Source organism: Gavialis gangeticus, unplaced genomic scaffold (assembly GCF_001723915.1).
Source record: "Gavialis gangeticus isolate Ggan-Ray unplaced genomic scaffold, GavGan_comp1, whole genome shotgun sequence".
NCBI classification, from domain to species: domain Eukaryota; kingdom Metazoa; phylum Chordata; order Crocodylia; family Gavialidae; genus Gavialis; species Gavialis gangeticus.
The window spans coordinates 263,450,613-263,475,665 of NW_017729032.1; the positions used below are offsets into that span (position 1 = coordinate 263,450,613).

At 40.7% G+C, this 25,053-nt stretch overlaps 1 protein-coding gene across 2 annotated transcripts in view; it reads left to right on the forward strand.

Annotated features, from left to right (window-relative positions):
* Positions 1-25,053, forward strand: part of IMPG2 (interphotoreceptor matrix proteoglycan 2) — a 90,659-nt gene that overhangs the window by 53,830 nt on the left and 11,776 nt on the right. For both annotated transcript variants that reach the window (XM_019523724.1, XM_019523723.1), the window contains 9 exons: positions 3,673-3,834; positions 7,878-7,936; positions 10,705-10,722; positions 13,007-13,251; positions 13,506-13,591; positions 18,671-19,007; positions 19,480-21,245; positions 22,132-22,351; positions 24,099-24,309. In XM_019523724.1, the coding sequence (XP_019379269.1) occupies positions 3,673-3,834; positions 7,878-7,936; positions 10,705-10,722; positions 13,007-13,251; positions 13,506-13,591; positions 18,671-19,007; positions 19,480-21,245; positions 22,132-22,351; positions 24,099-24,309 (3,104 nt within the window). The remainder of the gene's footprint in view (positions 1-3,672; positions 3,835-7,877; positions 7,937-10,704; positions 10,723-13,006; positions 13,252-13,505; positions 13,592-18,670; positions 19,008-19,479; positions 21,246-22,131; positions 22,352-24,098; positions 24,310-25,053) is intronic.

Here is a 25,053-nt window from a genome sequence, read left to right on the forward strand (position 1 = left end):
ACTAGGCCTGTCCTGGTCCTGATGCTAACCCAGTCCTCACAGTGATGCTGACAATTGCAATCTTTGTGCCTGGTTTGCCTCTTCATAGTGCCAAAAATTGGTTGAACACATAGCACTATTACTATTTATGGTGTGAATTATACATTGATCTCACCATAATTTTAATGTGTGCCAGGGGTCTGTCTTTGTGGAAATTGTACTGGCTTTCACAGGTTTTGAACTCTTGCAGTTCCTAGGGAAGTGGTTAGTTCTTCTAGAAAATGAATCACCTTTACTTAAGGACCTAAAAACAGATGATAGCTAATCTGTAGGCGCCTACTTTTGAAAATGTTGCCCTGCATGACTGTTGAGGGAAAACTGTTTGAAAATGTGAAATGAAATCCTCTGTTTTAGGTTTCCTTCTAAACCTGAGACACTTGCCGAATTCATGGTGATGTCTGTGAAGCTGCACTAGGCTGTATGCAAACAGAGGTTGATGTATAGCATTCGGTTAAAATAATACAAAGCTCACTAGTTGAGTATGGTTGTGATACAGGGCTGGGCCAAACTCTGTAGATTCTCTTGGAATTTTTAGGTCTATTGGAGTATGAAATGAACTGTGAATTCCTAAATATAAGCACTAATTATGAAGCTGACCTGAGCCCTATGCATTTACCATGGCTCTAACTCTATATCAGGACCGGAGAGTGCGTGGGGTCCAGTCCCACATTATTCTTTTTGTGGGAGAAATGCTTGGAGTGTTTTTCAATATTTAGCTCAGCAGACAGTGGGATCACTCTGTAAATCATAGAGCAACTTCTAGCTGTAAATGCTAGCTTTCCCTCTTTATAAAGTGACTTCACACCTTATCACCACTTAGTGCTGCCAGACTGTATTGAGAGCTATAAGTATAAAAGCCAATATATTCTCCTACATATTCACATTTGGACTTTGCCCTTATTTTGGGTGTTTGGAGATTTGAACTACACAGAACTGCAAGCAATCAAGTAGTAACAGTTCCCCTCTAATTACAAACTTGTTTTCAGGTGCTAGCTCATTTTAGGCTTAATATTAATAACCCATGGGCCCTGACAGAATCACCCAGTCAAGAAGGAACAGGAAGAAGAGAGAATTTAACTTAAAAGATTCATGGATTCATAGATGTAGGGTTAGAAGGGACCTAAGTAGATCATGAAGTCTGACCCCCTGCCCTGGGCAGGAGAGAATACCGGGCTCATATGACCCCAGCTAGGTAATTGTCAAGCCTCCTCTTAAAGACCCCCAAGGTAGAAGCCAGCACCACTTCCCTTGGAAGTTGGTTCCAGATCCTAGCCGCCCTGACTGTGAAATAGTGTCTTCTAAAGTCCAGCCTAAAGCTACTCTCAAACAACTTATGGCCGTTATTCCTTGTTACTCTGGGAGGTTCTCCAGTGAACAGGGTCTCTCCCATTCCCTGCTGGTCCCCCCTGGTAAGTTTGTAGACAGCCACCAAGTTCCCTCTCAGCTTTCTGTTGTGGAGGCTGAACAGGTTCAGGTCCCGTAGCCTCTCCTTGTAGGGTCTGCTGTCCCCAGATCATGCGAGTGGCCCTCTTCTGGACCCTCTTGATGCTGTCCACATCCCTTCTGAAGTGTGGCGCCCAGAACTGGACGCAGTACTCCAGCTGTGGCCTGACAATTGATGAATACAGCTCCAATTGATTTAAAAGTCACTCACTGATATGATGGCAGCTGAATTTCTGGTGAAATGATTCTATTTCTAATGAGCAGAAAAATGTAGTTAGCTATTAGTCTGAAGGCAAGTAGAAGGCAGGGTAGATTTACACAGGGCACATTAATATCTACCTTGGTTACAGACTAACCAAAGTAGATTTATATGTAGCACAGGTGTTGAGAGCTGTAACACACTTTACGTTGTCAATTTCTAATGCCATATATAGCACCAGATTCTCATTAGCTTAAAAATGTTTCTGTTACTGAATTTTTCTTTTATTTCCTTTGGCAAAAATAGTTTAAACAACAATAGTATTCTTTGTGAAGTTGAACACATTTTACAAACCTCCCAAACATCATTTCCATTTCATAAATATGAGATATAAAAATAAAACTCAAACCACCCATCCAATTCATTTGTGGTGATTATTATCACTTAATAAAGGGCACTCTTGTTTTTGTGTGCAGAAGGGAACCAAACCAATCAGAACCTGGCTGTGGAGCATGAAAGGGAAGAGGTGGATGATACTGGGACATGTTCCCACTGCAGTGGTTCTCAACCTTTTTGAACTTTAGTGGCCAGTGGGGTCTGTGCTTGGGCTGGTGCTTTTCAACATCTTTATCAATGACTTGGATGGGGGAGTGAAAAGCTCACTGGCCAAGTTCGCAGACAACACCAAGTTATGGGGCAGTGTGGTCATGTCAGAAGACAGGTTGCAGATACAGGCAGACCTGGACAGGCTCAAGAGTTGGGCAGATCGGAACTAGATGAAGTTTAACACCTCCAAGTATGAGCTGCTCCATCGGGGGGCAAACAACCCTCAACATACATATAGACTTGGTGGTGACAGCTTGATTTGCACCATGGCCAAAAGGGACCTAGGGGTAATGATTGACCATTGTATGAATATAAGCCATCAGTGTGAGGTGGTGGTAAGCAGGGCAAACAACACGCTGGCATGCATCAAACGATGTATCCCTTGTAAAACTAAGGAAGTGATACTCCTGCTGTACTCCACACTGGTGAGACTGCAGCTGGAGTACTGCATCCAGTTCTGGGCGCTGCACTTTGATAAAGACGTTGAAAAATTTGAGAGCCCAGGAAAGAGCTACCCGTATGATCAGGGACTTGCAAGGCAAGCTATATGAAGAAAGGCTGAGGGACCTGGGCCTTTTTTAACCTAAAGAAGAGAAGGTTGAGAGGGGACTTGATAGAGGCTTACCACTATATCAGGGGAGTGCATCAGGAAGTTGGTGAACAACTATTCACTAGGACACCCCTAGGGAAGACAAGGACCAATGGATACAAACTCCTGGAAGGCCACTTTAGGCTTAAGATGAGGAAAAACTCCTTCACAGTCAAGTCAGGGTGTCCAGACTGTGGAATAAACTCCCTCCAGTGGTGGTGCAGTCACCTACCCTGGAGGCTTTCAAGAGGAGACTAGACAGTCACCTTGCTGGGGTCACCTAACCCCAGTTGCCTTCCTGCCTAGAGCGGGGGGGGAGAGGGGAGGGGCTGGACCCAATGATCTGCAAGGTCCCTTCCAGCTCCTAACAATCTATGAATCTGTGAGGCATCCCTTATTAGATTTGAGGTATTGCTACTGCCTGAAGCAGCAATAATGCTTACAAACTCCCATGCAGTGTAGCCATGGGAGGCACCAGCCATTGACACCAGAACTTCCCAAGAAACCACACTGCTAAATCAAAGGCCCTCTAGGAAGGTGACTCTTCAGGTTCATGTATCTCCGAGCATCCTTTAGGTATAGAAGCTGAAGCCACAGCTTGTTCACTAAATACCAAGGGGTAGAGGCAAGTCTCCAAAATAAAGCATAAAACTAGAACCTCCATGGGACATGTGCAAAAAGCACATTTACTGCAGAATAAGTTTCCGAGAGAGTAGCCAGGATTTGTTTGCATGCAGAAATAACCAAAGTGGGAAGAGGAAAAGGACCATTATGTCCTATTTTTTTTTCTTCCCAGATCAACAATGAGATAAAGAAGGAAGATGAAAAGCTGGTGAAACCTACACCTGAGCAGATGATTGAATTCAGCATTATTATTTCTGGAGAGAAGTACAGCGAGGAGCTGAGAGACCCATCCACTGTACAGCACCAACTACTCTCAGAGCAGTTTACTTCCCAGGTAATTTACCTTACTTGTCTTTTTTGTCCCTACAGGTTCCAGGTAACATCGATAGAATACAGCAGCAGCATTAGCCACAGCTTTCCCTCAGAGTTTCATCTGAAAGAGATAGGGATTTTGCTCCCTTATGGCTGGAAAATGCCTCTGCCCCATTTTTGCTCACTAAAATCATGATGGCTCAAATATTCTTGCTCTTCTGATTTTTTTTTTTTTTTTTTTTTTTTTTTTTTTTTTTTTTTTTTTTCCTGTCTTGGGAATAGCAAGTCTGCGCTGCTGCTAGTGTATGTTAACATTCTACATCCTGAATTAATGCTGCCATCCCTTATCAAGAGCATGCAGGGACATTGCATGCTTCTAGCTGGACAAGGTTTAGTTTAACTAACGTCCTCTCCTCTTTCCTCCATCTTTATTCAGCATACGGTAAATTGACTTTTTTGCAAACAGAAGTTGGGAGGTGCTTTCTGTGGAAGGACCAAACATCTTATCTCAGAGCCAAGGGGTTCTGGATCCCTGAGATGTTCTCTGTTTTCTTTTCTGCTTACATTAACTTATTTTGTTGTATTATAAAAATGTTATTGCTGGGCAGGAATGACTTAGTTGATTGCAGGTGTGGGTTTTTGAGTTCTATCTTTTGGCCTTTTTACACAGCTGCTTAGATCGTTGGTCCTCCTGTTCTTTCTGAATACGTCATTGACACTTGTTGATAGAATTATGGAGAGAAACAGGGCTTTAAGGCAATCTCAGTGAAGTGCCAGAACTCTCATTTGTCTAGGATAGAATTTCAGTAATTCTTAAAACTCTGGGTCTCATAACTTGTCTTTTTCAATACACATTTTTATGCTTCTTCAATACTAAATAATCTGCCTAAAGTTTTTTGGCCTGATTAGGCCACACTAGGCTGCAGCAGGCTCAATTGCCAAAGCAGAATGCTGAAATGAAGCTGGAGAAATCCATTGTAATGAATAGAATGAATCTTCAGATGATCATAACAGCAGTTACGTTGCTATTCGCACAGAGGATCCTCCCAAAAATAATGTATTATTTGAGTGAAGTTTATGAAGGTCACCAAACAGCAGGGTACTGTTCACTTCTCTTCAGGTAGAGTGGAGTTCTCATGAAGGCATGTCACACTTTACACAAGACACTGCAATCTAGGCCAGTGGTTCCCAAACTCTGACAGATTGTGCACCACCAATTTAAAATGATATAAACTTAAGTACCACCAGGTTGGTGTGGGTGTGTATGGTAGGGTGTATAGGAGGGTATGTGTGAGGGAGTGTAACTGTGTGTGTGTGGGAGCATAGGGTATGTTGGGGGGTTGTGGGAACAGGGTGTGGGTGTATGTGGGGTGTGAGGGAGGGTGTGGGGACCCCCGCACTCCTCCTATGGTGTAGCAGCAGGCAGGGATGCTTAGGGCACCCTGGCCACCTGACTGGGTGCAACTTGGGCCAGTGCTGTACATTGCAGCAAGGAGCGCAGTCCCCCATGAGGCAGTCTGTATTGCTGGTGCTCCGCACACTTGCTGGGCATAAGAGGGAAGCCCTGCATGCTGAAGCCAGCTACCTTCCCCACCCAACAAGGGGGAGCTTCCCTCCCATGCCCGGCGAGTGCAAGAGCTACACGTGTGGGGAGCGCTGGTGATACAGGCTGCACTCCTCGCTACCATGTGTAGCACTGGCCAGAGCTGTGCCCTGCCAGGTGCCTGCACTAGGCACGAGTGCCCTGAGCACCCCTACTTGCTGCTGCTGCGTACCAATGACAGGTTGTCTGCATACCACTGGTGATATGTGTACCACAGACTGGGAACCTCTGATCTATGCTGCCAAATAAGTGGTAACTCCAAATTTAGGTCCCCATTCAGCTGAACATTTGACTACCTGCTTCAGTCCATTTATTGAAGCAGTTCTTCAAACTACTGAAATACCAATTGAAGTCCTTTTGAAAGCAAATAGAATTAAAGCTAGAATGTTTGCTGAGGTAGGGCTTGAAAATGCACCTCTCTTGTGATGTCTACAAGTGACCCAACAGCATTTTTTATCCCAAGGATAGATATGGGATTTTTTTTTGTAATAAAAAGGTTATCTGTATCTATATCTATCCTTTTGTATTACAAAAAAGGGAAAAAAGTTTGCACTGTACCACTAATACATGTGTGTTGTGCTTTAAAGTGAACTTCCATGTAATATTGCTCTGATCCTTAACTTTTTTTTTCACACCAACCCCTCACTTGTCACATCTAAATTTAGACTATCAGCTCTGCAGGCAGGGAGCCCATCTGAGTTTTGTCTTATGAGAAGCATAAGACTTTAGGTACTATAAAGTACAAGTCATAATGAATATTCTTCTCTCTCCCTTTTTGCTCCCTTTTCAGTCTTATTAGTTGGGGCTCTTCTTGGCAAATTCTGTTGAATCCATTAAATTGGGACTAAACCTATGCCAGATATCGGGCAGATGGGAAATAGATGTACTCTCTCTTGCAGCCAAAGAGCATCACCAAGACTGTCATATGTTGCTTGCTTAGGCAAGACTTCTTAATTTTCCTAGCTGTGTGGCCAAGTAGTAGTGCCATAGAGTATGTGGAATAAAAGTCAGCTGGGACAGGGGCCATGTGACATCTTGATGTTCTCTTCCTTTGATCCCTTGCCTAGACCTCTCTATGCTTGGATAAAGAAGATACTTTAAAAAAAATCAGTGGTACTTGTGTTGCTTGATTCTCACCAGAGATGATTTAAAAATAAAAAAGGGGGATTTTTAAGAATAAAGCATTCTGGAATCACAGAACTTTTCTATTCCAACTTGAAGTAAATTGCTAGTGATTTTTCATTTGTGATTCACAATGCAGCACAATCTCCAGTTAACAGAGCCTGCATTTCCAGATTCCACCTACCAGCTATACTTCCAGCTAGGGGATTTCCTCTTTCTTCTACTCCTGAACTTTTAATATTATAATAAAAATCCTAGAAAAATATGGCTGGAAGATGTCAGGACACCTCAGGATGTCATCTAGTCTCATGCTTTGCTCAAAGCAGAAGCATCATTGTCTAAACAAGCCCAGACAGGTATTTTGAGTATCCTCTACATAAAAACTTCCAAAGGTAATCTCTTTGGTAATCTATTCCAGCACTTAAACACCCTCATAGCTAAAAAAAAATACTGCCTGACATCCAATCTAAATCTCCTGTGTTGCAGTTGAAATTTATGACCTCTCTACCTATTTCAGGAGAGTTGCAGTGGTATAGCTCTGAAGATGTAGGGAATATTTAAGAAGCAAGAGATGTGAGATATTATCTTTACAGTTGGGAGAGAAGTAACTGTTCTAACTGGTATTCAACCCGTCTGTGCCTACTTCTTTCCCAGATCTGTGTAGGGGCATTTTGTACCAGAAAGCTCGTCTAACTTCTCTCTCACCTTCTTAAGGCATTCCGGACAGCCCATATGATCTGTTGTCTTCATTATCTGGTGCTCTGAGTCATTGCTCTGCTTTCGGGTCACCTATAATGGGGCTTACATCTCAAGCATTTTGCCTAAATTTAACTAAAAGAGTTTGGGAGGCAGTCAAAACTTTTTGGGAAACCAAGAGTTTAAGTTAGATTAGCAAGGGAGCAGCCCACATTGTGTATCACTGTCAAGAGACCTGACAACCTCCAGTTACGAGGTCTTGTACGTTATCTGATTATGTTTTAACCTCACACTTACCTGTTGGAAATAACTTTATTATGGGCAGTTGGCTGTGTAGTTCCCTTCCCAGTGTACAACTGAATGTCAGCAGATGTGTTATAGGTGCTGGCTATATTAACAGTTCCCTTTTGGTTTTGTAATAATAAAGAAGCCATCTCAGCTCTATTTACATATTCAGCTAAGACATTCTACTATTATATTTCATTTTCTCTTCCATTATGTCTAACAGATCATAGCCTTTTTTATATAGTGCGGTGTGTATTTTCTACCCATTTTCCACTTCTAGCTAATAATGTAAGTCAGTGCCAATGGAAAAAGATAATGATATTATTGATAGTACACCATATTTACTTTTTTCCAAATAGGTCCAAAATGCATATGAAGGATTACCTGGGTTCAGGAATATCCATGTGCTAGAATTCAGGTAGGAAGATGACTCAAATATGTTTATGTATCAAATATATTTTGGTGCTCTCAGAACTGATGTTATTTACAGTTACTGATGATTTCTAAACAAGACAAATGTAATTAGCTACTCTCTTTTCTGATACTGACAACCACCAAAACCTCTTGTCTTCCGTGTCTGTCTTGAGTTCTAGAGCCAGGACAGTTTTACACAAAATTAAAAAAAAAAGTCTTTTGTTTTGCCATTAACATCTATATCTGATAAATCCATGATGTTCAAGAAAGTCTACAATTTGACAGAATTTATTAACAAATGCAGAAGAAACCAAGCAATGCTTACGAAAAAACCAAAACAAAACTCCTTCAAGTGTAGTTGCACTTTTAGCCAGTCTTTTAGGGAAGACTGGATGGCTCAGAAGATTAATGACAAAATATAAATGCTTTAACTTCTAGGTCACTAGAAGAGCTAGATGAATCATTTTGAACACATTGTCTGACATATTTTACCTTCTTTCTGCTCATGATTCTTATAGGAAAACACTGACTTGCTCAAATGTATTTGTTCTTCAAAACGATTGACTAAGCAGTTCTTGCAGGGCATTCTCCTTTTGATGATTCTTCCCAAATGTTGTGTAACAAGTATTTGATGGTTTTAATTTGGTTCCATTTGATTGGATACACCAGTCCCATGATATGTTTCTTTCTCCTAATTGGGTAGAGTATAACACTTAAGGTCAGGTTTCTGATGTCAGTATTCAAGAGCTTGAATTTGAACTACCTTCAGCATTTTGCAATATTTGTTTATATGGCAGAGTCCAGACTCTTCCTATCTTGGTGGCTTGCAACCTGCTTAATTTACAGCAGGTGCCAAATTAAAGCCAGGTCTTTCTACTCTGTTACAATTTTTACTTCAAAGGGCACTGCTTCTGCACCCAGCTGGAGCTTGCCAGTGGATCACGTGCAGCTGATCAGAGAAGTGGGGGTCTTTTAAAATAAAAGCAGCACCAATCAACAGGAGTGCCTCAGGGGCCCTGTGCAGCTGTTTGCTGCAACTTTGTATATGCTAGCTAGTTCACAAACCTCCATATCCCTGGAGGGGATGGGGTTAGGAACCGAACCCTGCAGAAGGCGCAGACAGAAGAGCAGTTCCCTGTTAAACTCATGGCACTTCTCAGGAAGTGCCATGAATAAGAACAATTGCCAGGACCCAAAAGACATTTACTGTTGGGTCTTGGGGAACTGAACTGCTGGTTAGAGTGGCTGTGGGCCTGCAGCTGCTCTCCCCTAACAACATCTGTTCTTCCTCCCAGCCCTGACCTTGTTTTCAGAATGGGGGTGGCCTAACTACCCAAGCCTAACTACCGTGGCTCCCTTCCCACTCTCCCATTCTGAAGACAGTGCTGGGGACAGGGCCAAGCTGCGTCAGCCCAGCCCTGCTCCGGGTGCACTCTGATAGATGTTAATGAAGGTGCTCCACTTTGGAGCATCTTATTCTGAATCCTCATGCAATGAGGGTTCAGATTGTCATGGGATAGGGCCATTTTAAAGCACTTTGCAGCCATACACTTATACTTGGTCATGGCTGTAGAGTGCTTTCAGGGGCCAGATCAGGTGAAAATAGTCACTGTCTGTGCCAAGATGTACTGTAATCAATGTTTCTCTAAACAGTTTGGGCAGTAAGCTCAATTATGAAACTAACTACATTAAGCATTGCAAGGGATGAAGGACAGTCTTTTGGTTGGGGCGCTGGATTGGGAATCAGGAAATCTTGGTCCAGGGCCTCTCTCTATCATTGACTTCCTGGTTTTCATGGACAAATCTCTTGCTATTTCTGTGCCTCAGTTTCCTGTTGCACAAGTTAGACCCCTTCTTTCCCTCATGCGGGTGCTGACATCAGAGAAAAAGTTCTTTGCAGAATGAAGTAAACAAACAGTCAAAAGAGCATTCGTAGGCATGCATTTGGTTGCATTTGCCCAGTTCCACTGACAAGTTCATCTTGAGCACCATTTCTCATGGTTTGTTAATATATGTCAATTGCTAGTTTATCTTTGAATGTAAAATGTCCATATTCTCGTCTGGAGTTGATAAAAGGCTTCCATCCCATCCCAAGCTAATTAATAGCTAAACCAGTTGGCTCTGTCTGTAAGAGAAACTAGGCACCGAGGAAGCACAGAAACTTGTCTAATCTTTCCACTCTCACTTCAAGTAGCAGGTAGAATTCAAACAAATGTAGTATGGAAAGTCCTGTGTACTCTGCCCATTCACAAATTTCCACTGCAGTCAGTCTACTACCTTTCATTAGTCCTGAATTTGCTTTCAAAGACAAATAAAAGATGGCCCATTCTGCACTGACGTTTGAGCTTTTTGCCCTGCTCTTTTCCCATCTTCTATATTTCTTAAAGTAAATGTGATTGTGAGCTATCCCTGAAGTAAAGTAATTGGCCCTGATTATCTTCTCCTTTACAGTAGTGCAACTGCATTGACTTCAATAGAGGTATTCTTTAGATGGCCGAATGTCTATAAGAGTAATTGGTTTTTCTTAGGTTTTTTTTTTTGGTCCCATGAAATCAAATAAACAATCTTCAACTGAGTTCACTGAAACCAGAATTTGGTCCATTTCATAACAATAATGATTTATTTGTAAATCTATTAATTGTTTTTTTCCCCCCATATTTGCCTGCTCTGAAGCATCTCAGAGCTGCTGCCAGAAGACCCCTGTTAGAAGACTTTAAAGTAAAATGGTATTCTTCCTCATTTCTCATACTTATTTGTCTTTTTAATGTTTAGGTCTCCGCAGGATGAAAGGTAAAGGCAACTTTTTAAATACATATTATCACAGTATATACTGGTAAAGGCTTGTTAGTGGTAGGACACTGGCACTTATTATGCAAGTGTGGTTATGGCTTCAGAATTAAGTCTTTATCCTTTATAAATATTATCTTCTGGGATGGATTTACTTAAAACCACAAGGAGGTGACCTGTTTCAGGCTGCAAATATGTCTAATGCAATTTTCTTTTTACAGTGATAATCTGAAAGTGTCACATGAGAGAGTCTGTCTAGATATGAATCAGCTATTTAGCTGTGTTTCTTGCAGGAAACTCTGGGGACAAAATAAGACTGCTTAGCTTCTATTTCATTTTTTGTTCTTGTAGTTTGTGGCAAGGCACCTAGAACCTTATTTAGGAATCCGTTTTACAATTATGACATTTAAAAATAAATAAGAAAACAGTAACTCTCAAATTATAATCCTGTTAGTTGCTTCAAGGCCATTATTGATGGTCAACCTTTCCAGCTGAAAGGAGAAATATGTCTAGGCCTATTTAGGGAATGTTTTATATAGTGGTTATAAAATATACGTATTTTATAACCATTATACATATAATGGTTATAAAATGTGTGCACACATGCATGCATATTTATATAGTGGTTACACACACACACACACACCCCCCCTTAACCCCATATATATGTATGAGGTTAAGATGCATATTAGAAGGATTTAATACTTGGCCTTTATTGAATTAGGATCCCATATGTCTTTGACCTGTTGTCAGTGAGATTCCTGAAATGGCATCAAAGAGGAAAAATTTCTTGCAGGCAGTTTTCAAATTATTATTATTGTATGACAAAAAGTCATAGAATTATAGGTTTGTAATTTATTCAAGGCCAAGTTCTAACACATACCTTAGAAAAGAGCATATGCCATATCTGGTTTCCATAAGCAACCATAGAAAGAATAAGCACTTGATTTTAGAAAATGGGATTTAAAAACACACATCTTTGTGCAGACAGAAAAGAAATAAAGCCAATCCCCTATTAGCATTCACTTCTGTATGAAAGTATGCACATGACTATCCAGAGAGGCTCTGTTCCAAGTAGCAGATGTTTTGGCTCATTTTCAGATATATGATGACCTAGTAGTTATTAGTTTGCCATTATTAACTGCAACTGACAGCATAGTTTTATTAAATCCAAATATTAGTTTTGTCCAGCATACTGTATTCTATTTTTGCCCTACTTTTCATTATTTTACTTCATTTCCATTTGCCATACTGACATTCAGTGCCCATGACGTACCTACAAGGGGCTACTGTTGGCCAGTCACAACTGCAAAACTTCATCAACGTTTTTGTTTGAATACAACTCCATTTGCTGCTTATGCCCCCACTTTACTTGGCCCCACTGTACTACTACAGGATTCTCTGAACCCAGCCATTACTTAGCAATGCATTCCAGCTCTACAGCATGAAGAAAACCTGCCTCTAGAGCAGCTTTTTCTAACAACTCATAGATTACTTAATTTTTTCATTGCTCACTATGTACAGCCAAAATATAATAAATTATCCCAAGTTCCCTTGTGCTCATGTCCAATGTATGGATCATTGTGTTGTCTTTTAGGGAAGTCAATCCAAACATGCTTCTAAGATGAAAGTTCATCAAATAGAGTAGGTTTGGTACGAAAAAAATCATCTGTACAGAGGTACAAAACAAATGCTCTTTAAAGAGGAGAAACAACATTGAAATAAATCAAACTTTTCTAGACGTACATGGTAAAATGAACACAACTTAAGTGCTATCAAGAACACCATTTAAAGCAGGTTTTAGCTATGCAACAAGGGGTATCACAGACTCCCAGGTGTTTACATCTGTGTTTATCTACCTTTTTTCAGGCTGCTTTATGCCTTGGAGCCACTCATGGTGTTAACAAGGTTTAGTAAAACCTTTGCATTCTCATCCACAAAGTATTTCCACTTGTGGATACTTGTGTGACCATTAATGACCATGATATAAAGTCAAACTCTTGACTTCATGGCATTTCCACCACTCATAAGTGGAAATACTGTGACGACTAGATTCAATGCTCTGGTGGCCTGAATATTTCCCAGCATAGACTTTGACTCACAGTGCAGTTATTTTATAGAAGGTAGAAACAAAAGTAAAAGGAATTAAATCTGTTTTACCAAGGCCATCAAAAAATGTACTGTTTCTGAAAGTGTTAATTTTGTCTCTTCAGAATGATCAAAATAATTGATAGCTAGGAATTTTTTAGCTCTGATCTATAATTTTTTTCTCTTTTTAAAACTTCAGTGGTGTGGAAGTTTACTATGCTGCTATTTTTGATGGCAAAGCCATCCTTAATGCCACCTGGGATCTAATTAATCTTCAGTCCAACAAAGTGGAGGATGACACCTTTGCAGAGATAGGAGATAGCCCAACTGTTGTATACACGATCAATGACTTCCGAGATTATATTGCTGATATACTTCAAAAGAATTCTTTCCTTGAAAACATCTCTTTGGCTTTGGACCCTGATTCTCTGCAGCTCATTAATGGTGTGTACTATGAAATGTTGTTGGTGTTAATTAATTAACTCAATTCCCTAAGTGTGACTGGGGGTAAGAACTTGGGGTGTGTGCATGTGTAGAAAGAAATACCCTGAAATAGTGAACTATTCCTTGATCCTCTGTTTTTAATGCTTTCCAGACATTCCATGTTTCTCTGAAAATGTTTGCACCATCTTACATAAATCATAATACAAAGTCTGTATAAACTGCAGTTGAACATTGTATTTATTTTGTTTCCCCAGTAAAAGAAATTCTTTCTCCTGTACCTGAAGAACCATTGTGGAATACTGAAAATCCAATTGTTCTTGAACCTGCAGAATTTGATGTCGTAAGTACATTGCTGAGATACACTTGCATTCTAGTTACTCTAATTTGTCCTTGACCCACCAATTGCAAACACATCTGACTAGCTTCATTCAGCTAGGATGGAATACAGTCACAATCCAAGTTTTACTGCTACATTTTAAATAGGTAATGAATGCTCAAAAATACACAACACATTGTTAAACCATCTGATCAGAGGGATCCTTTTGGTTTGGTTTTACTTTTGGTAAGTTTTGCTTGTGGAGTGTCACACCTCTGCTGTGCCTGCTCTTTTCTCCTACATTACAGTTGAGGTGCTGTGTACTTGCTATTGCTATTCTAACCACCACTTGAGTTTAGGAGTCCTTGATTTTTCATAACACTTGGATCATATGTGGCCTCTGGAAGATATCACTCTCCACAACTGAAGAGGATCATTGGACCTTTTTGGAAGAAATAGATGCGAGTGGAAAATTTATTCTTGGATAAAGAGAAGTTAAAAAAATAACCCAACCACACAAGCATAGATATCACTGGAAGTTTCCCCTCTTACACAAATACCTCAGTAAAACCAAGGAAAACCTGAAAAAGTGCTGGCGGGTATTTTCTTTTTGTTCATAGATATGTAAATTCTCTCCCCTCCAAATCCATTTTTGATCCAAAAATGAAATTCACCACCTTAGAGAAAACATGACAACTTTTCTACAGATGAGCTCAAAGAAATCCACAAATTTAGCTCTAGTTTTTGAACGACTAAAGTTTCATGGCTGAATCTGAGGTTTTTATTATGTTTATTCTATACAGAGAATTTCTGGAGAACAGATGCACTTGGGACATGTCTACCACAGCATAATGCAGCTGTGTAAGTGAGCTAGCTTGAGTACCAGAAGCAGCATAATGCTTGACTTGGGATAATGTACTCTGATTCCCAGTGGGATACATTTTCATGGGCAGAGCACTATTCTACTGTAGTTATGCTATTTCTGGTACCCAAACTAGCTCTGTTACCTCTCACTGGTACTGAAATTGTGCTGTATTGACAGACCCTTATTTTTAGACCAACTTCTGAAGTCCCTGCTCAAGCCAAATTCCTCTTGATTTCATTTAACTAAAAAATTCTTACTATTGTTATGTTATACTGACACATGTAACACCACTGACTTAGATCAGAATTTTGCCTGAGTAACAGCTTCAAACCAAAATTTAGAAAATTACACGGAACTGCATTAGAATGTGGTGACATCCAGCTAATGGGTATAAACTGCTTTTATGTCTACTAGAGCTATAGGACTATATTAAAAATGTTCTCAAAATTGACTTGAATAAAAGAAACAACTCTGGTTCTGTGCCTTCTGTGTTCCCTTTCTGCAAATATTCAGGCAGAAGATTTTTTTGAGAAGAAATTGTTGAAGGATTGTTAAATTTAAGAGCATTTTGGAGAATATTTACAGGAAGTAAAAGTATATATTTGTATCAGAAACCTAATTCTAAGAGAGAGAGTCAGCTATGTTACCCTGAAATCAGGAAGAAGGCAGGATAGAATGGCACCTTATGTACTAACTAAATCGGAGACATAAGCTTTTGAAAGCAAGAGCTTTAGATTTAGTTAGATCTGACACAGTAAGCTGTTGCTTATGAAAATGTGTCTGCCTCTCTCCATTATTTAGTCTATATTGTGCTACTCTGCCCTGCCTTCCGCTTTTAATTCTATAAGCTATGCTCATTCACTCAAAGGATGAAAATAATACCAGGTGACACACATTTCTGATCAGGAGTCCTTGAAGCCTAGCTATTCATGTAGCAAACTCCTATGTACAATACTATATAGAAATGATTTGGGAAATTATTACATATAATAATTGTAAGAAAATCATGACCTGCTGATAGACAAAGAGAAAATAAATCTGATCCTCTCAATAAAAGTATTACTTGCTCAGATCTACTATCTATTCTTCCCAAGTAAGCAAATGTAGTGGTTGTTATTAGATGGACAGTTGTGACAATAAGACAGTGTGTCCTGCTGTAATCATTTACCTCAACTTCAAAAGCAGTTGTGCTATTAAGGCCATATTTAATTTCTTGATATTGTATGGAGCTCCTTAGACTTTGCAAAATAATCACTTATGGGTGATACCAATTTACTTTTAATTCACTTTGAATTCACCCTTCCAGATTTTACAAATCCCAATCATTAGATCTCCCACAAACCCTACAGGTAGGATTTAAATCAGACTTTAATATTTCGTTTTTTTGGTTGGAGTAAGCAGAGTCCCCTGGGTTTGAGTATGATGTCTTTCTGGCATCAAGAAATGGAAAATTGAATTTTTTTTTTGTTTTTGCAGTGATCTGTAATATTTGTAAGGCTTTCAGATGACATTAGCAAAAACTGAACTTGCCAATATGATATTAAATTTTGTTAATATAATATACTATACATAACAAGAATCTTTGAATTATATTAGTTGTCATAGGAACATCTATCCACATTAAAATAAATGATGAAGTGCAATTCCTGGCAACTGCTTCTTGCATTTAAAATTTTTGCATTGAGGAGTTACTGCCACCCACATCTATGTTCATCCTTTTTTGGTACTTGTGTGAATTTTCTAATCTTACTAAATAAAATCCAGTTTTACTCATATTGATGAATTTTGCTAAAAAAGCTAGTTACTGGAGCGCTTGTATACTTTTTCAAGTCATTGTTACCTTGCCATAGCTAAAATACGAACAGCTTAGAATATTGGAATACAGGCTATTAATAAAATGGGGAATTCCAATGCCTGTTAATTAGAGCTGAACAAATAATTCATGACAAATAGCACATTTGGAGTATTGAATTTGTTCCCGTATTCCCAAATCATTCAAATGCAGAACACCACATATTCAGATGTATTTATTATTCAAAATCATTTGTAAATGTCTTCATTAGATAAATCTTTGATGTAGATTATTTATGAAGAGTGTGTTGTAAATAGTCACATTTCCCACTCTTACTGATTTGCGAAGTAAATAATGTGGTATAGTTTCTGCTTCCTTACTTAATAAATGATATAAGTTCCTGAGGGGGTCTCTGTTGTGTAGGCTCATCTACTAGCATGGATATCTTTGGCTGGACAGAATTCCACTGAAAATTAGTTCAGGTCCACTCTTACACATTTTCTGTCTACAGTTTCTTCCCTTATGAATTTCATTGCAGGACAGAGACTCAAAACAACACAAGTCAAGTTTTTTAAATAGGCCTCCAATTTGAAATTGACAAATATATGAGCTTTTCAGGAGTATAAATGCAAGTAAAGCAACCATTCAAGGGATGTGAAAGAAAGGCAGACTCCAAATGTAGTTGAACTGGTTCCTGCTTTTGAATCAGAATGAGTATTCAGTCATTGAGACATTCATACACTATCCATATCAAGTGATGGGTTAACTCTTCACTATTAAACACTTCTTATTTAAATTGTGGACAGAGTTTCCTGCCCACATTTTTTTTTTTTGCCATACCAGATTACTTTTCAGTCTGGAGTAGGAGTGTTGTTGTGCCCATCTGAGGTCTGGTTTAGGTATCTGCAAAGGACTGAAAGCCAGGAACCTCTTGAGTTTTAGTCAAAGTTATGATATGACTCCCCTTGTGACCTTGGTCAAGTTGCTTAAACTCTCTGCATTGGTTTCCTGTTTGTCAAATGGGGATACCTCCCTTCCTCACAGAGGGTGTGTGTAGACGAAACGGGGGCCCTAAATTGAAGTGGTGGGTTTTAAAAAACACTGCTTTGATTTAGGGCCAATTAAACCCCCATGTTGTGTGCATACCCCACTGACTTTACCTGCCTCTCCAGCAGCAGGGAGGGGAGAGCGATCTGCCGATGGGCAGATTGGCCCCTGGGCTGTGGGGGTTGGGAGGGCTGGTGCTTCCCTTTGCGGCAGTGGCTGCCCCCTACCAGGCAGTACCTGCCTTAGGTACCTGTTTTGGGTGGTCCTGGGGGGGCACCACAGCTGCAGAGGGAAGCACCGGGCCCCCTTGCAGCTCAGGCAGTCTGGCAGGCTCCGGGGGGGGGGGAAGCCCAATCAGGCTTGCCACTTTTCTTGTGGGGACCCTGCAGAGCCGTGGAGCTGCACGGAGCCCGGTGCTTCACTCTGTGGCTGTAGGGGCACAACTCCTTTGAGGAGTTTTAGTTTGCTGCATCCCAAGTCATTTAAGGTGTGTTACGCAGTTTCCTACAGTGGCTGTAATTAATGTGTAATATGCTGCCTAGGTGTGCAGACACCGACACCATTAAAGCAGTGCAAAAGCATTTAGCCCACTTTAAAGTGTCGTGCACACATGCAACTCGTTTCATCTACACATGGCCAGAGGTACTGTATGGATAGGTTAATGTTTGAAAAAGAAAATTGATCAGCATTATGATTATAATGAAAATATTAATAATCATTGTTGGCATAATGGGTACTACATACAGAGTGATCACCACTGGATGGCAAAGAAAAAGAAAAGTTTTGAAATCCAGTTTGTTTTTCATCATTTATACTCTTTGTTTACTTTCTGCATTTCATTCAGCTTGGAGATGAAAAGGGCTATGTAAGTTTGAAGTATTTTTCCTACTATAGAGTCCACATTCTTAATAGGTTTTAAAACTGTGTACCAAAAATTCTTATAAATTACATGAAGAGAGACAAGTTTCCATATGGCAATCAAGTGTCCTGTATGCATCTACTGGACATTTTACAATTGTTCAGCTGATAAAAGCAGATGTGCATAAATGGTAACCATTCTAATCCCACAGTATCACATTGCTGTGAAATATCACTTCCAAAAAATGCTACTGCTTTCCAAAGAATGCATGTGGGATTTTTCCTTTGGAATGAATATGGATTGATTTAAAACACACATCATATTGGTGGGGCGCATGCAGCCCTGCCCTATACCCACAAATACACCTGTTGCTAATCCTCTTGGAACCTCTTAATACCATTCTACTAACAAAATAAGAGCCCATTAAGCAGAAGGCACTACTAGTTAACAGTTGCTACTAATTATGTGATGTATGTAGTTTGTGCAGTTTGTGTAGGCAAAACTTCTGTTATAATAGGTCACTATGGGTTTGTGTTTCAGGATAAGCCCCTTTTAGCTGAGTGGCCTTCAGCAGATGAATCGACTATGAGCAATATCTTGCCACTTGATTTCACTGAACCAGATTTCACCCTTGAAGGTGAACCGTCTAATGGCAATGCAATATGGTTAAGGCCAGATAACTTGGACTCTGAGAATAACTTCAGTTCAACACCAAAAATTCCAATCATCTCTGAAGCTGACACTACTTCTTCCCCTGATGAGCTAGTTCTAGAGGAGACCAGCCAGATCTCACATTTGGTCACCCCATCAACATTAGATGGTGGATTTCCTGTAGACTATCATGAATTCCTTTCTATCCCTGCATCTCCAGATGATGGTAAGTTCACTTTGTTTGGTTTATCAAAACCAAAGTTGAAATCCCAATGTTTCCCTGTGCTCACAGCAGCCAGTCCTCTCCAAAATAATTCTAGAAACTCTTATACCTTGAATATAAATTCTGTAGTCACTTTCTCCTTGAACGTGTTTCTACTTCCAAGTGTGAGGAACACATTTCTAAATTGAATTGGTTATAGAAGCAAAAAACTAGTTGTTCCTGAAGTGTGTAGAGTTGCATAGTATGGGAGTCAGCTGTTCTATTTCACAGAAAATGTTATCAAATAGGTTATTAGCTGGATTTAACTGTGGGAGATATCAGCAAAATTGTTTTTTAACTTAGTCATGAACAGGCCCACAAGGTTTCTTGGGAAAAATATGGAATGCTGATTCTTAGGTGGATAAGGGAAATAGAATTTGGTAAGGTAGAATTGCAGAAGCACCAGTTAATTTGGAACCTGGTTGGGTTTTTTTAGGTCTTCAAGACATTGAAGAATCAGAAGGCTTTCTTTTTCCTTCAAGTCTGGCCCCCCACCTTGTGCCAAAGGAAATGCCAGCCACAGGTAGTTCTATGGTTCCCGTAACTTCTGTACCAACTATGGCCTCTGTATCAGTGATAGAACCTAGTACTGAGGGAGAAAAGCAAGATGAGATCAAGCTTATTGATGTGGAATCCATATCCCATGACACCCTGGAAAGGACTCCGTCCCATTTAGAAGTGAAACCTCTGCAACCTGATACGTATCTTGGAGGTAAAAGTATATATGAGGATGGATCAGGTTCAGCTTTTGATGCTTCAGGACAAGGACAAGAGCCAGAATCAAACATTTGGCTATTGGATGCAGCAACACTAGAGCCAGTTTCTGATCCTCTTCCTGGTCTCTGGCTTGATGGTGATAATGAATCTCCGTTAATCAGAGCTGAGGATCCTCCTGAAGAACTGATCATAGATTATATCATTAACTCAGTGGAGGAATTACACAGTCATTCTACTGAAGATGAGGATGAAAGCATGACTGGTGCAAGGAAGGAATTCTTTGATGGCTCTGAAACAAAGACACCTACTTTTTCAGAGGCTACAACTCAGCAGGTGCCTCCATCAGGGACAGAAGAAGCACTGGATGTGGAACTGTTCCTGCAAACGTTTGAGGCTTCAGGCATGCATGATCATTCATTTACTGAGCCATCCCTTGCCGTGAAGCCTTCAGTAGACTATTCTTCTTTAGACATGCTTGATGAAGAGGCCTCTCTCCCACCCCAGGAAATAGATTTCTCTTTAGAAGATCATTTTGTTACCTCTACAGGGATATTCAACTTGGAACATTCTGAGGACTCCAGTGAGGATCATCAAATCATTTATGAAGTAGCAGGAAACCAAAATGAGGATGGGGCAAAGTTGGAAGTAGTGTTCACAGTCAGCCATTCAGATGTAGCTGTTTCAACAGAACAAGCAGACATAGGTTCTTCTCAGACTGGGCTCCCTGGGCCAGAAATAATTCAGACAGCTGCTCCTTCTATGGAAGCAATAGTCACTGACATTTCTGTAGAGGAGCAACAAACTCCAGAGCTACTATGGACAGTAGAGGAAGGTTCTGGATTAATTCCCCTGAAACCATTTGATACTGAGTTGGCTGACAATACTGAGAAGGCATCTGAGCATGAGTTTCTCGAATCGCAACAATCTGAAGCAGCAACTGCCATTGAAATCTCAACCATAGTTCCTTATTTATTAGATGTAACTAATGACTCGGAGGCCTTCACTGGGCAGGCCAGTACTGACCATGATACTCAGGCCCCTACTAGCTTTGACACTGAAGTGAGCTTGTTTGCAGCAGTGACTGTAACAAAGAATCCTATTGATCTCTCTGATTTCCCTACTGCACAGCCTACAATACTTCAACCTATGGCTAGCTCAGCAACACAGGGCAAGGACATGACTATGGGAGTCCGGGACATTTCTGTGGAGCTGGATCATGTGGGCACAATATACTACACTCCTGTGGTCAACCAGGAGGAAAGCAGCATGACTAGTAGTCATATGGAGCTATCTACAAATGTTCATTCTACTGTAAGAGCCAGTGTCGCTTGGCCCACTCATGAAAATCGCATCAATACTGCCCCATCTTCACGAGCTCTAGTGGTGTTCTTTAGCCTACGGGTGACCAACATGATGTTTTCAGAGGACCTATTCAATAAAAATTCCCCTGAATATAAGGCACTGGAGCAACGGTTTTTAGAACTGGTAAGAGTAATTTTATTATAAACATCTGTTACTTTCAGCTGCTGTAAGCAATAAAGTATTTTCCCTCTGTGTATGAAAAAGAGGAGAGAGAGAGAGAGAGAATTTGATTGTGAAGTAATTACAGGAGTCAAGTTGTGAGTACCTCATTGATGTTAATAGAGTTTACTTGTATCCTGAAGTTGGGGGAATTTGTTCTGAAAGTGTTAAGTTTGAATATTATTCTTTCAAATTCTGACATTTAATTTTATATGGACCAAATTTATTAAGCCAACAATAAGTCTCTCAAATACGGACTAGCACTGAGTCAGACACTCAACAGATGCAAATTGGTGAAGTGTCAAAGATTCCACAGGACTCTTATGTTCACCTGTTTCCAGTGTCCCCTCTTTGCTCTGTTAGTGGGTGAAAGGTAAAATATTTGGCACTGTAGAGTAATATAGCTACAGTGAAAAACACGCAAGTACTCAAAGTGACTTTTTGTGAAATCTGTTGCTGAGTGAATTATGTTCATCTCTTGAAAAGCCAATGGCTAATAGAGTCCTTTAGGTGGAACACGGTATTAGTCACCAGAGCCAAGTGTTTGAAGGGGAAGTCCTGTGAAAGGACAACACTTGTCATGTGTTTGATTGTTCAGGCCAAGATAGATCATTGCATCCTATGGATTACAATTCTGTCTTTTAGATTAGGAAGCTTGCTGCAAGTTACTCCATTTTTTGCAAATTATGTGAAGCTCTTGAGCTCCCTGCCAGTATGGGCCTGAGCTTGGTAAATTCTTCTGTTGGATTTGGAGAAAACACCTGGTCTCTTTGATATAAAAATGGGTCAGTTAGCTTGGATATGTAGTCAGACATAGTAGTTTTTCTGTCATTGTTTTTTTCCATTGTAGCTGGTTCCCTACCTCCAGTCAAATCTAACGGGCTTCCAGAATCTTGAAATCCTAAACTTCAGAAATGGTAGTATTGTGGTGAACAGCCGAATGAAGTTTGCAAAGCCTGTGCCTCGTAATGTCACCAATGCTGTATATATGATTCTGGAAGACTTCTGCAATACTGCCTATCAGACCATGAACCTGGCCATTGACAAGTATTCCCTGGATGTGGAATCAGGTAACGGAAATGAAGTGTGGGGTTTGGGGTTTTACAGCTAGCATGTGCCATACCAAATATATGCTTGGGGTTAGAATCTGGACAAACCTGAGGCTGTGCAACTGAGCAGAGTGTCTGTTGCTCTTCTTCGTCTGGGTTTTAGCAGATTTTTTTCCCAGTCGTCCGTCCGCCACCCCTCCTCCCCCCGGGCCCCCGCCTGCATTGCTAAACACAATGATTAGCAAGGCCTCAGGCAAAACTTTTGGGCCTCCCGGAAAAACCCAGGCCACGTGTGATAATGACATATGCAGTAACATCCTATGCAACTCCTTTGACTTCACTGGGGGAAGGTTAGACCGTAGAATTCAATCCTTATTTCTTCTGAACTGCCAGTTTTGCAGTTTCTTGTTCCTTCATTTGTTTGGATTCTTCCATGTAGCCTTTCTTGGGAAAGAAGATCCTCTTGCCAATAACTCATCCCAGGGCTTTTCTGTATTAGGAAAGTAGATGTTAGAAAATGACCATTGAGGTATCAAGGGAATGAGAACAACCCTAAGCACCCAACGTAGTTTGGGTCTGTTGTTTTTATCATCCTGTCAGCTGTTCTTGGTTCACTGTAGTAGGAAGGTAGCTACTACCATTCTTCATGGTCATGCTCTAATGAAATGCAGTTTCCAACTGTAGAGGGGCTTTGAGCTGGGCTCCTGTCTTGTGGCCAGTTCACAGTGTGTGATTTAGTTCCCCAAAGGAAGTACTACAGTTTATTTCTTTGCATATAGCTATCAGTGATTAGTTATCCCTCATGCCTATGCTCTGGCATGCATGGCCTGGTCTCAATAAAAAATAAAAGTCCCACCCTTTACACAGTCCTCCAAGTTAGGAAAATATTCAGTTGTTTGTATTTCTCTTCCTCTATATCCAGAACCTTTTGTGTGGAAATAAGGTCCCTAGGAAAAGGTGCCTTCCCATAACAAAGTGCTGCAATTGAGGAGTTAGCACTTGCCAACATACCATAAAGCAGAAAGTGAGGAATTTTCCCTTGTGCTCAAAATAGGAAATTACTGTACAACGTGTTGGCACCTGGTGGCTACTGCATTCAAATACCTTGGCTCTAAAAAAAGAAGATGAAATTTGGATAGAACAATTTCAACATTGATTTGTATACCGTTCTTTTTAAACAGTTAGATCTATTTCATGATACAAGTACCAGTGGGCTCTGTGGAGCCAGTAAGGTGTCAAAGTCAGTAGAGATTCTTCCTCTTCCAGGTGTGTACACAATGTCTCCTGAATACCAGTCAGCCTCACTAAACTATACTCAGGCTAGAAGAACACCCTTCCCCAGTGTTTGAAAGCAGCTATATTTTAAGTAAAAGGTAGTAGTGAGAAATGGGTGAAGTTCCAAGTAACAAAAAATTATGAGGGGCCTTGGTGCATTGGATAGAAAATCAGAATGGTGTTTAGAAGGCCTGATTTCCATACTCAATTCCTCTACTGACTCACCATGGTCTCAGACAGGTGTCTTGCTCCTATTTTATAGTTGGGAAACTGGAGCACAAGGCACAAAAAGATAAATGACACTATTGGCAGAATCCTTTGAGACTTAGGCAGAAGTGCTGGATTTAAGCCAAGTCTGATCACTAGGACATGATTAAAAACTCTTCTGTTAGTTTATGGTGTTAGATGGATAGGAAGTCTGATGTAGAGCACAGCAACTAACTGTAGAAACAGTGACCAGCTTATCTAATTCTCTGCCTGATTGTGTCCTCAGGAGACCAGGCTGATCCTTGCAAATTCCAGGCATGCAATGAGTTCTCTGAATGTCTAGTGAATCGCTGGACTGGGGAGGCAGAGTGTGTCTGCTTTCCTGGCTACCTAAGCATAGATGGATTACCCTGTAACAGCATCTGTGACCTGCAACCAGACTTTTGCCTCAATGATGGGAAGTGTGACATCAGCCCAGGACACGGAGCCATATGTCGGTATGTTACAAAAGCACAAACTTGTTGTTTCTCTATCCCAGGGTTGTCAGATTTCTAAGCGACTGGGGGCTGAATGCCCCATGGGCCACACCATGGGGGTGAGCCATGGCCCCAGCCACACCCCAAGGCAACACACTGTGCAGACACCTGCGCCTACTGGGTCACTGGGCCCCAGGCTCGCCCTCAGCTCCCCACACTGCCCCACCCCCTGGGGCAAGAAGTGAATCTGGAGGAGGGTGGAAGGAAGAACCTGGGGACTCTGGCTGCTGTAGTAGCTGAAGCAGTGGGAGTAGTGGTAGTCAAGCAGGAACCCAGGGCCCACAGCATAACCCCTTGTGGGCTGCATGTAAGACACAGGCTGCCAGCTCTGCTCCTATGCATGAGGTTGCATATAATAAGAGAGGTCCTTAATGTTTAATCCACATGCATAAATTGGTTGGACATCCTAAAACTGTAGTCAGTTCTAGTCCTGGTTTAGAGATTAAGAGCAGAACTTTGCTGTCCACAGGAGCTTTTCCACTGACATAAACAGAGCCAGAATTTCATCCTAAGGATGAGGGGCTCCTTTTCAGACCTTGCCACCCTCTCAGAGGATAGGGTTGCTCAGCTGGTAAGATGTTTGGTAGGAAAAAAGTTTTGCCCAGAAGGCAGTAATGGAAGTCAATTCCTAGGTCAAGTCTAGTCCCTTACTGTTCAAGCGATATACATTCAAGAGGCTGTATCCCATGCTGTGTTGTTAAACAG